An 11,593-nucleotide genomic window follows, 5' to 3' on the forward strand; every position below is an offset into this window, starting at 1 on the left:
ATAAAATGGTTGCATCCGTTGTCATCTCCAGCATTGCCATCAACAACCAAACGGATCAACTCCACACCATTCCCTGTAGCTCAAGAAAGACCTAATCTTTACTCCTTCAACACTTGTCTGTACGCTCTGAAAAACTCTACTATTACGCTCCAACCAAATGTTCCAGACAACCGCACAGAATCCTGTCAGCCATTTCCTTTGCTCATACTTGCCACCTGGTACTCCAGTCCAGCTCTCAAAGAACTCTTTTCCAGTCCCCGGAATGACCCATGCTCTAGCATCACCCATCAACCAAGCACACCAAACCTGCCAAGTAAACTCACAAGCAAAAAATAAATGATGCACTGATTCTATGTCATTGTAACATAACACACATATATTGTCATTATGATTAATAATGCCTAGTCTAGTCAGTCTCTCCTTCGTGTTAACCCTGCCTACTAAGACAAACCATGCAAATAGTTCAACCCTTGGAGGAACCAAGCCTCTCCAGATGGAACTAGTGAAGCTGTAACTCGTGATGTCCATTGGGAGGGTCTCTTTCTGCAACACCTGCACAAACGATTTAGTGGAAAAAATACCTTTCCAGACCATTGAATCCTCTCTATCAACCGACAAACTTACAGCCCGTAACTGCTCGTAGAGTTGATTGAGTATCTCCAACTCCCATTGGAAGAATTCTCTCCTCCACTGGAAGTTCCACACCCACTCTAACCCATCCCAAAACCCACAGTCCCCTATTACAGATCCTTGTTGATTTGAAACCGAGAAGAGTCGCGAAAAACAAACTTCCAACGATCCACCTTGTAACCAAGCATCCTCCCAAAAACGAGTGCTTCTGCCGTTTCCCACCTCCATGGACAAGCCACTGATAATCATATTTCTTATATGCTGCTCCTTAATATTGAGCTGACAGATATCTTTCTACGGACTCCCTTTTGATGGCAAAGGTTGCCTTGACAACATTACAATTGGGTCCAACTGATTACAGGAGCAAACAACCTTCTTCCAAAGCGGGCATTCCTCCTTCGAGAAGCGCCAGCACCACTTGAAAAAAAGCGACGCATTTCTAATTAAAGCATCTCCCATCCCCAAACCACCTAGCTTTTTCGGAGCTTGAACTACCTCCCATCTCACCATTGGTATCCCGCTATTCCCATCTTCTTTACTCCATAAGAACCTTCTTTGTAGTCCAATTATCTTTTCTGCAACCTCCTTTGGCATCTTATACAAGCTTAAGTAGTAAATCGGCAGGCTATTGAGAACAGATTTTATGAGGACCAACTTACCCGCTTTGTTGAGAGTTCTAGCTTTTCATAGGCTCAGCTTGTCTTCCACCTTGTCTATGATTGGTTTCCAGGTCTTCACCAACCGAGGGTTAGCACCAAGGGAGATTCCTAAGTACCGTACAGGTAACGCCGCTTCTGCACATCCCAACAAACCACACATATTTATCACCCATTCCTGCTCGTAGTTAACCGGGATTAGGCTCGACTTCTCAAAATTGATGCTCAGACCAGAATCGCAGTCTTTATTCTAGCCTTATTTCGCACTAGCCTTCCATTAATCACTAGAGAATCAATTCTGTTATTCCTCCTTCTTGCCGATGCCAAGTTATGGAAGTACCTAGTGTTCTTGTCCATATCTCGAGCATGTTGGGAGCGGGACATTTGCTTCCAATGAATCTCCTTTCTGACATACCACTTCGCACAGCAAGTCACCAGAGCCTTTCGTCTAGCCTCCATTGTTCCATCATAGCTACCAGCACCAACCAAATCATCAATTTTCTTAATCTCTTCCTCAAACTTCTTTATCCTGCTGTCCATGTCTCCAAACTTATCCTTATGCCATCTTCTCAGTGGTACTGTCAACGCCTTAAGCTTGTTGGTGAATATATCATCTCCCAAGTGCCTCCACTCATCCTTTACCAACTTCAGAAACCCGTCATGCGTAAACCAAGAATCCAAGCTGCGAAAAGGTCTCGGACCCACACAAAGTCTAGAATCTTCTAAAATCAATGGGCAATGATTTGACAGGCCTCTCGGTCCTCCTTTCAAACGAGTATCTAGGAACTCCTCAAGCCACTCCACACTGACGAGTATTCTATCAATACGGCTACAAGACTAACCTCTAAACCATGTGAACTTCCGATCAGATAACGGTAAATCTACTAACTGTAAGTCCTGTACCCATTCCTTGAAATCCTCCGCAGATGCCGGTAAACTAACAGCGCCTTTTCTTTCTTCCAACTGTAGTACCTCGTTAAAGTCTCCCATGAAGCAAAACGGAACCTGACATAGACCCGCAATGTAACTTAACTCCTCCCACATCACCTGTTTCTCACTCCGAATATGTGCACCATATACCAAGCAGAAAGCACAATTAAAATTATTTTTTGTCAGCACACCTTCAACACACAGCCAACATCTCCTTTATAGCACTTCGTACGTTTAAATAAAAAATTATCCCACATTAACAACAAACCGCCAGAGGCGCCAACTGATTCCACAGAGTCCCAACCCACCGTATCACTCCCCCACAAGCGTGCAACATCAAACTTGGTCACCACCTCCCTCTTGTTTCTATTATACCTAGCATATTCAACCTAAATTTCTTCTTCAACTCTTTCACCATACTCACCTTTCCACACCCTCCTAAGCCTCTAACATTCCAACAACTATAAATCATTTAAACGAATTGCTACACACCTTGTTATGTTGTTTGGGCCTACTCCTCCTAGCTTTCTCCTTTTGTTTTGCCATCTTTCTTTTTGCTGCGATGGCTTCATTTTGACTCTGTAGAATCGCCATGATATCTTCTTCATCGTCATAGACCGCACCTGACTCCACTGCTAGCTTCCATGTTTCCTTGTTTTCTAATATCTATCCTGCCTGGGTATCCCGCTGATCAGATTCTGGTCTTACGCTTCCAATTTCTGCTTCAGAGCCAGCATCCTCTGTAAACCGGCCAGTCACGTCGTCTTCCCACACCTTCATCATTCCCTTCTATCTCTTCCAACCCGCTCCCCTTCCCATCCCTTCCTTGAACCAGCAGGCGTTGTTCTCCATCTACGGCTCGCCTTCCTGGATCGTAACCAACCTCCTCTACTTCCAGTTCGTCCTCAAAACCACCCCTCTTTTGTTGTTCCACCGTGCTCATTCCTTCGCGGTTGTGTTGCTTCGGGCCATGGCTGCGTTCCTCCGCTTCTTTGCCTGGCCCACTAACATCGCCTCTTCTCCACGCAATGGGAAGCGGGCATCCTTCATCATGCGCTCCACAAGTGTTCACGCCCTCTGCTGAAGGATACGCCGCGCAGCAATCATCGCGGTCCTCCTCCATTACTGGACCACCGATCTCCTCCCCAGACCCGGTCTTGCGTTGCAACCGACCCGGCCCAAACTCCCTTCCGCTTTGCAGGTTCCTCCCATCCGGCTTTCCTTCAAGACCGTGTCTTTGTTTCCTATGGACTCCAACCAGCAGCCTCCCAAGCCCAATATCTTCTACAGGCTCAATGTTCAGATTTCCCAATTGATGACTTGCTTTGTTTGAAGCCTTGTGGGCCTCCTTCCTTTGTGGACTCACATGCATCATATTCCCACCGTGGAAGCTTGTCTCCACGTGTTTGGCCCCACTCCTTTTTCCCAAGCATATCTGTGTAACCGTGTTCTCTGATTCAGCTTCTATGCAATCATCAGATTCCCCAAAATCAGCCATTTCATTGCATGCATTAATTTTGATTGGATCCAACATCCGTTGCCTCATCAATGCCATTGAATTATGTTGATTGCACTCGATCAAAAGAATATCAGTTATGACCGTTGTATCCTTGTTCTCACCACCATCATTAGCTCGTGTCCTGATTAGGTTAGCCGCCGGATCCTAGGCCGCCATCATCGACACCATTTTGCCGGTCGGTGTACTTTCGTTTGTACCTATTAACTTCACGCTTGCGTTTTCCAAAACACAGTCGTCTCCATATATTTCATGTCCTATTTCCTTTACAAATACATCGAATTCACTAGTCCCAACCGTGATATGGATCCATTCATTGATCACATCAAAGACACAGGAATCGATTAACACGCGGCCAACACTGAAGGATAAAGCAGATTTTGTCATATCATCACACTTGAGTACTTCTCCCCATAAACCGCCTATCGTATTGAACGTCTCTACTGACCAAACATGTAAAGGCACTCCGTGACATTCTAACCATACTCTCCTAGTCTCACTACGTTCAGATTCCTCCTATCTCCGTATACTGTCGAAGAATTGTAAGAGGCTATTCGTTTTGAAAGTAAACACTTCCTCCGCATTCTTCACAGAATCAAACACTGGTAGGGCTTTGTAGGCTCCAAGCTCCCTGACTTCAGCAACCTGAGGAAAGTTCTTAACGATAGCTCTCCGTAATGATTTGAAGTTAATGGGACTTGTGGTTCCGCCTACTAGACTCCTCATCAGCCACTCGAAATTCTCTCTTGCTATCGGCACTTCAACCTTCCTCGCCCACCCATTACCTTGACTGTCCTTGGCGGGTTTTATCTTTTTTACTTCTTCTATTCTTGTAGAACTTTCACCCTTCTGAAGTTCCTTACTTTCCGCATCCGCTGTTCTTACACAATCTCCTTTATGTATCCCAGTGTTCTCCTCTCCCGTAGCCCTTCTGTACTTGGCTTCACCGACGGAGATAATCTTACCTCTTATTCTCGTATGGTGCATCTCAGTTATGGCCTTCAGCGCTCCTCCTTTTGTTGTATACCGTATAAACGCAAATACATACACAGTTCCATTCTTCACCTTTTGAGTCAGATAAATGTCGTTGATTCGTCCTGTCCAATGGAATAAGTGAAATAATTCATTTTTCGAGATATCATTCGGCAGATTGTTAACAAAAACTAAAAAAGACACGTTTTTCAAGCGTTGGTACTCTTCTCGATTCCAAATCCTTGGATCTCTTTTCTGAAAAATCCTAGTTCTACCCCACTCGGTGTTCCCCCCTCCCCCTCTCTCTCTTTCTCTCCTCTCTCTCTAAAAATTGTTAATATTTATGAAATTTTTTAAATTAACAGTTATTTAAGGTAAATACTCACGTGTAGTTATTTTATGTAAAGTTGATAGTTAAAAATTATTCGATAATAATTTAATCAAATTTATTATATCAATTAAGAGTTCTCAAATATCAGTTTCACATGAACTCAATTGCTTGCAAGTTTTCACCAAAATTTAATGGAAAAGTATAGGTAGACAATGAAAATACTAAATAATGTAAACAATGGATATGTTGGATGTTCAATTAAATAGGTATGCATATGATTATGTTGATTATTTTTACTTATATGGTTGGATGTTGAATTCATTAGGTATGCGGATGATTATCCTAATGTTAGGGTTTAAGATATAACTTGGGATAGAGTGTTTTTTTATTTTATTAGATCAATTTTAAAGCACATTATTCACATTATTTACAAAAGTTATTGTCTATCTAACAAACCTGAAATTTAATTATTTGTTCTATCGCATCAAGCAGCAGAATCAACCCTAACGTCCTGCAATAATAACCTGCATCTTGACGGCATAAAATTAGAATCCTCAAAATGCATTGTTTTCTCACCAAAAACAAAGAAGAAAAAGAATAATCAATCCCTATTATTTGCATACAAGAAAAAGAAAAATGCATTATAGTTGTCTGAGTGATGCGATGGAAGGGGAATTCCAACGCCTCTTGTTTACAGCAGTATCATCGCCTCCACCATTCAGTTGGTATACGAATCCATTATTGCGAATCCAAGAACCCAGGAGTAGTAGGAACTGGCTTCATCTTCCGATGGAACTGACTCTTATCATCTTCGAGAAACTCGGAGCCATAGAGGTTCTCACCACCGCCCAGCGGGTGTGCATGCTTTGGCGGACCATCTGCAAGGATCCCTACACGTGGCGCGTGATCAACATGCGCGTCGGGGTTCCCAAATTCATGGATTACCAGTATCGTTCGCTGTGCCGCCGTACCATCGAACGCAGCTGTGGTCTCTTGGTGGATATAAGCATCGACCATTTTGCTGACGATGATCTCCTCAACCACATCGCTAATTCGTAAGTGCATGTATATACATATATATTCTCTTGTGTAAAATTGTAGGTTGATTCTCCAAAAATAATTTCATAATTTGGAAGTGACTAACTCTTAAAAACAAATATTTTATTTTAGTATCAAATTAGTTATATTTATGTTTGGTTTGGTAAAAAATTTAAGAGAAGAAAAGTAGTGTATATTATTGAAGAATGAATCTGAATTGCCAGACTCTAGTCTTTTTTAACTATTTTTTTTAGAGTAATTATTTAAATTTGTCATTGAAATTTTTAAAATTGGATATTTTAGTTCCTCAACTTTTAAAATACACAAAAAATACTCTCAAATTTAATTCTGCCAAACAAATAAGTCCTTTACCTTATTTTTTCCTCAATATACTTACATAAAAACATGGACTAACACATATGACAGTCAATTGTCCACCTGTGCAAATAAGATAAATTAGTTTCGAATATAAGGTTCCAAAATTGCATTTGATTCTCCTTTCGCCCAAGAACACCAACCCATATCCAATTAGATTCACCTACATAACGATATCTTTAATCATCAACCACGAAAATGCAATCAGGAGCCAGTCTTTCACCATTCTAGCAACGTTCGTGGTCAAAGCCAACATCGAATGAAATGGAGAGCATATTATTGGTCATCGTCTCGTTCTTGAAATTCTTCTTTTTGAAGAGAACACCAATAGAGTAGACGGTGATGAGCATGAGAGCCTTCAACATCTAGATGAAAAAAATGAAAAGATAGATGTAGGCGGAGTTGAAAACTAAAGAAAAAGAAAGTAGAGAGCGCCAATGAAAAGCATGTTGGCTATGGTCTTAGAGTTTAGTGCTTTCTACTATAACTACTTCCTTCTAACCTGATAAGTATAACGTAAGCTGATCAAAACTGAATCAGAATCCGATTGGATGAAAAAATCACGAGAAAAAAAAAGATTCAAAAGCAACAAGAAACTCAAGGGGTGGCAACCAGAGAGGGGATGGAGTCCAGAGATGGAGGGGAGAGGGCAATCAAATGTTGCGTTGCGTTTTGGGTATTCTCCAAAACGATAATTTTAAATATCAAAGCTCAGAGATTAATTTGTCTTGTTTGTACGTGTGGACAATTGAGTGTCACGTGTGTTAGTCCATGTGCTTCCAAATTATTATTTTCTATTTGTCATTGATGGAAAAATAAGATGAGAAACTGATTTGTGTGCTGGAATTAAACTTAGGAGAATTTTTTGTGTATTTTAAAAGTTCAGGAACTAAAATATCCAACCTTACAAATTTCAGAGATTAATTTGAATAATTACTTTTTTTTATGTATTTGTGTTTATGAACGTAATTTTCACTGAAAATTTATATCTCAATCTCTAAGTGAGTAATTTTTTTTATAGAATAAAAAATGCATTATTTTCAACTCCTAATATTCTTATGTTTGAAGATGTAATGGAGACAATTGAAAATCTTTAAATTTTTGCAAAATCTGATTGTAATTCTCATTTAGCAACTTAATTATCTCACTTTCATGATATTAAATTATGTGTTTTTATTAACTTTTTGTATATTTTCTTCTCTTTCTAGTCTAAATAAGTTGCATTTTATGAATTTACATTTGAATTTACCTATGAATTATGATAAAGCCTCTTTAATTGATTTTACTTCCAGTGTAATATAAAATTTATACAAAATATCACTCTTTATTTGTCTAACAATATTAGTTGATAATAATAAACTAAATTAGATATTTTTATTAAATTTTAATAAAAATAATTCATAAACGGTAAAAAAAGACATGAAAATATAACCCTAGAGAGTTATCTAAGGTATTATTAGCATTAAAAAAAATCATATGCATGCTTGTGTATACTTACACTTTTTAAAAGTTAGAATACTTTTAAAAATACTTAAAAATATATTTTTTAAAATTAATTTATACTTATTAAAATTAAAAAATTTAATATAATTTTATATATTATTTATAATATTTTTTTAATTTTAAAAACTATTTACCAAACATAATTATTAATTTTTGTGTTTATTAAAAATTAATTTTTTAATGACCAAATATAGGTGTTACGATTTTGAATAAGCTATATTTCAAAAGACAGTTTTAATAATAGAGAAACAATATTTGTACAACTTTTTCTTTATATATTTCTTATACTTATAAAAAACAAATTTTTTTATCATATTTCTATTCTTATAAGTTAATTTTTTATTTTTATTAATTATCACTTTTAATGAAAATAAAAATGTCATCAATACTTTTTTTTATCAAATATTAATCAATACTTAATCAACAATTTTATATTATTAAATAAAAATAATAAATTTTATTAGTCATATAGTTCAACATAAGATTTCTAAGTCATTATCTAATATTCTCACAGTAAATAAAAAAATTTATTCTCTCCAATTAATATATATAATTTTGTGGTGGTTTTCTATATAGTTGTGGAAGTCGTCTGCGACGTTTACGAATTGACCAGTGCTACAGCGACATATCAGATAAAGTATGGTGTGACTTGGCTAAAAAGTTTCCTTTGCTTGAGGAACTTGATATTACCTATTGCTGTCGTATTACCACCATTACTCTGGAATCTTTTGGTCAAGCTTGCCCTCTTCTAAAAACCTTCAAATTCAATTACCCTGGATGGCATAATCATTATAGTTCTTATTTGTTCCGTGACGCCGATAATGAATATGCATATGCTATTGCACGAAGCATGCCACAGCTACGTCATCTCTAACTTCTTGAAAACAAGTTGGATTATGATGGTTTCCATGCTGTTCTTAACGGTTGTCCACATCTGGAATCTCTAGATCTACGATATTGTTTCAACCTTGATACGAGAAGAGAAATAATAATAAAAATATTGCAAGAAAGAATCATGGATTTTAGACTTCCAGTTCCAGGTGCATCAACATGTGACTATGAGTTTGGTTCTTTACTAAGATATGAAGAGGCAATGAGAGATTGGGATTTCAACGCTTTAGTAGAGGAATGGCACATGTTTCAAGCTAGGATCAAGAATGAAAAAATATCCAAACTAGCCTTGGTACTAAATATGAAGACGAGGAGGTTTGGGAGGATATAGATATGATATGGGTCACTGTGAAAAATAAAAGAAGACATAGGCGAGAGAGTACTAATAATTTCAAAGCGCTTCAAAGATCTCGCCGGAGAAAAAAACACCACACTGTATCCAAAAAGAGGAGGAAACATGGAGAAAAGGCAAGCAAGATTGACCTCAGAAGCATGTGTTTTGGAGAGGAGTTACAATTATTATTCTGAAGATTGAATTCAAGAACAAGAGGAGATTTAATATGTGTGTTTTATGGTGTCAGTTTTGAGTCTGCGTCTATTTTTCATCTGTTTAGTGGCTGTGAGCTCACTTGGCAGGTGTGGTGTGTTTGATTTTTTGCTCTTGGAAGAACATGGACTATGCCAAGTAACCTAAAGCAACACTTTGAAAGTTGAACAAATGCTTCACAAAAAAAGAATGAGAAGAAACGGTGGTTAATTGGATTCTTTGCTGTTATCTGAGCAATTTGACTCGAACAGAATAACAGAGTATTCAACAATCAATACTCAAGTATGGTGGAAATTATAAACAATTACAACTATGTCTAAGATTTTGCTTTTGGCAGTGATAGTAGGTTAAAATCCTACTAGTCTATGGGTTAATGCCAATAACAAGTTACATTCTCAGTTGAAGAATTTTGCTTTTGCCAGATAAAGGTGAAGGTGAATGTAATTGGCTCAATTTTATCATTATGGAGGGCATGTGTGTGCTATGCTTGGATATGGAGTTAGGGGGGACTACACATATATATGGGACATAATTTTTGTCAGTTTGAGATGAAAGAACTCGGACCGTGCGAGTTCTTTGGATTTGAAAATTTTATAAACAAATCGCACGGTCCGATTTGTTTGGCAACCGGATAGAACTTCAAGTACAAGGAATCGGACCCAACGAGTTGACATCTTAGGAATGGGTATGAAATCGCACGGTCCGAGTTCTTAGGTGAGAGTATGAATTGGTGATCAATGAACTCGGACCCTCCGTGTGGCAAGGAAACATAGAAATCGAATGGTCCGAGTTCGGTCTTAGAAATTTTTTTTTTTTGGTTCAAGTTAACCTAGTCGTAGGGTTCGAGTTCCTCAAAGGTTGTGATATAAAAGGGTGAAGTGAACTGGTAGGTGGGACAATAGCTGGGTCTTCCTTCTTCTTCAACGGCTGCGTCTTCCTTCTTCTTCAACACTCTCTCTTTTTTTCAGTTTTGATTTTGATAATGTAGTATCTAAGACTAAGCTTATGTTTCTTTTATGGTGAGTGAAAAAAATGAGTGACCGAGTTCAGGTAAAACTATTTTATTTTGGTCAGATTTTGTTAGAAACGGCTGAAGGAGTAAAATTTATTTGTGAAAGCCCAGTAGATATTGTTATTCCTTTTGTTATCTCATTTGAGGAGCTAAAAGGAGTAATCTGTGAAAAAATTGGTTCTGAGAGGGCAAGAAATATATCATGTATTCTATACAGATATCCCATACAGGTGTTTGGTGGATTCGTACAGTATCAATCCAAATATGTGACGGACGATGCAAGCATGCAGGAGATGTTTTCAATGTATATGAAAACCGGTCTCAGATCTCGTTCATCGAGTTGTATGTTGAGTTTGAACAATCTTAGGTTGACCGGAATATTCTACAGGAAGATTATAATAGTGACAGTGAAGAAGAGTTCGAAAGCAACTATGAATTTGCTGTTCCAGATGGTGATGAAGATCAAGGTGAGAGAACCATGTGCCCAGATGTGACAGAAGTGGCAAATACACTTGCAAACGAAGTGCCATTTGAGGAGCCATCATTCATGCGAGTTTTAGACTTGGAAGCCATGCATGTTCCTGAATTTCCGGAATATATGACTGCAGGTACGTAATCGTGGTATAAGTGTTTTTGTAGTTACACATTGATTGAGTTATGAAGATTTTACCCTTTTTTTAGCATTATTTAATCATGTGTTCTGTGTCGTAGTTGTCAAGATCTAACCGGTCCTCGACCCGTTAAGGAATTTATTTTTTTCTTTTATATGCTTCATGTGCTTATTAGGAAATAATATTTATGTTGTATAAGATATGGTTGTAGCAAATTGCATGAGTTTGTATCAATTATCGGCACAGCTTCAAGCTATTGTACGGTTCAAATGGCATGAACCGGACTGGACCGGCACGGTTCGTTTGGTTTTCCGGTCGAACTGGCCGGTCCGGTCCGGTTTTTTACATTTGCTGCTGATGTGCTTATGTTGTTTAGTGTGATATCATAAAATGTTGAACGTTTTTTATGTAAAGCATACTGGTTTTTTACATTTGCTGCGTATTAATGAAATTGATCTTATGGCATTTGTCCCAGCAGAAATTCCTATGGTCGCAGATGGTGAATTCGTCGTTGGGATGGAGTTCAGTTCCAGGGAAGCTGTTATTAAGGCGGTTAAGGAGTATACCATACGACGAAGCGT

General features: G+C 38.2%; 2 protein-coding genes across 2 annotated transcripts; both read right to left on the reverse strand.

Annotated features, from left to right (window-relative positions):
- Nucleotides 1–39: 39 nt before the first annotated feature.
- LOC148546778 (uncharacterized) lies at nucleotides 40–879 on the reverse strand. Its single transcript, XM_088499356.1, has 3 exons — nucleotides 625–879; nucleotides 433–552; nucleotides 40–306 (listed from the first exon to the last, which is right to left on the reverse strand). The coding sequence occupies exons 1-3, from the start codon at nucleotides 877–879 to the stop codon at nucleotides 40–42; spliced, it is 642 nt and encodes a 213-aa protein (XP_088355482.1).
- Nucleotides 880–1,511: 632 nt separating this feature from the next.
- On the reverse strand, nucleotides 1,512–2,810 carry LOC148546779 (uncharacterized). The gene is made up of 3 exons (XM_088499357.1): nucleotides 2,709–2,810; nucleotides 2,129–2,333; nucleotides 1,512–2,008 (listed from the first exon to the last, which is right to left on the reverse strand). The coding sequence occupies exons 1-3, from the start codon at nucleotides 2,808–2,810 to the stop codon at nucleotides 1,512–1,514; spliced, it is 804 nt and encodes a 267-aa protein (XP_088355483.1).
- Between the last annotated feature and the right edge of the window lie 8,783 nt (nucleotides 2,811–11,593).

Source organism: Arachis ipaensis, chromosome B9 (genome assembly GCF_059453495.1).
Source record: "Arachis ipaensis isolate K30076 ecotype BB chromosome B9, ASM5945349v1, whole genome shotgun sequence".
Lineage (NCBI taxonomy): Eukaryota > Viridiplantae > Streptophyta > Magnoliopsida > Fabales > Fabaceae > Arachis > Arachis ipaensis.

Excerpts from the sequence above, each read along its gene's own strand:
- LOC148546778 (XM_088499356.1), bottom strand. The coding sequence starts at position 879 with ATGATTATCAGTGGCTTGTCCATGGAGGTGGGAAACGGCAGAAGCACT. Across the intron at positions 553-624 it reads TCTACGAGCAGTTACGGGCT|GTGTTGCAGAAAGAGACCCT; the intron begins GTAAGTTTGTCG and ends TCGTTTGTGCAG. Across the intron at positions 307-432 it reads GGTTTGTCTTAGTAGGCAGG|GTTTGGTGTGCTTGGTTGAT; the intron begins GTTAACACGAAG and ends TTTACTTGGCAG.
- LOC148546779 (XM_088499357.1), bottom strand. The coding sequence starts at position 2,810 with ATGGCGATTCTACAGAGTCAAAATGAAGCCATCGCAGCAAAAAGAAAG. Across the intron at positions 2,334-2,708 it reads GGCCCAAACAACATAACAAG|GTGATGTGGGAGGAGTTAAG; the intron begins GTGTGTAGCAAT and ends AGTGAGAAACAG. Across the intron at positions 2,009-2,128 it reads GAAGTTCACATGGTTTAGAG|AAGATTCTAGACTTTGTGTG; the intron begins GTTAGTCTTGTA and ends CATTGATTTTAG.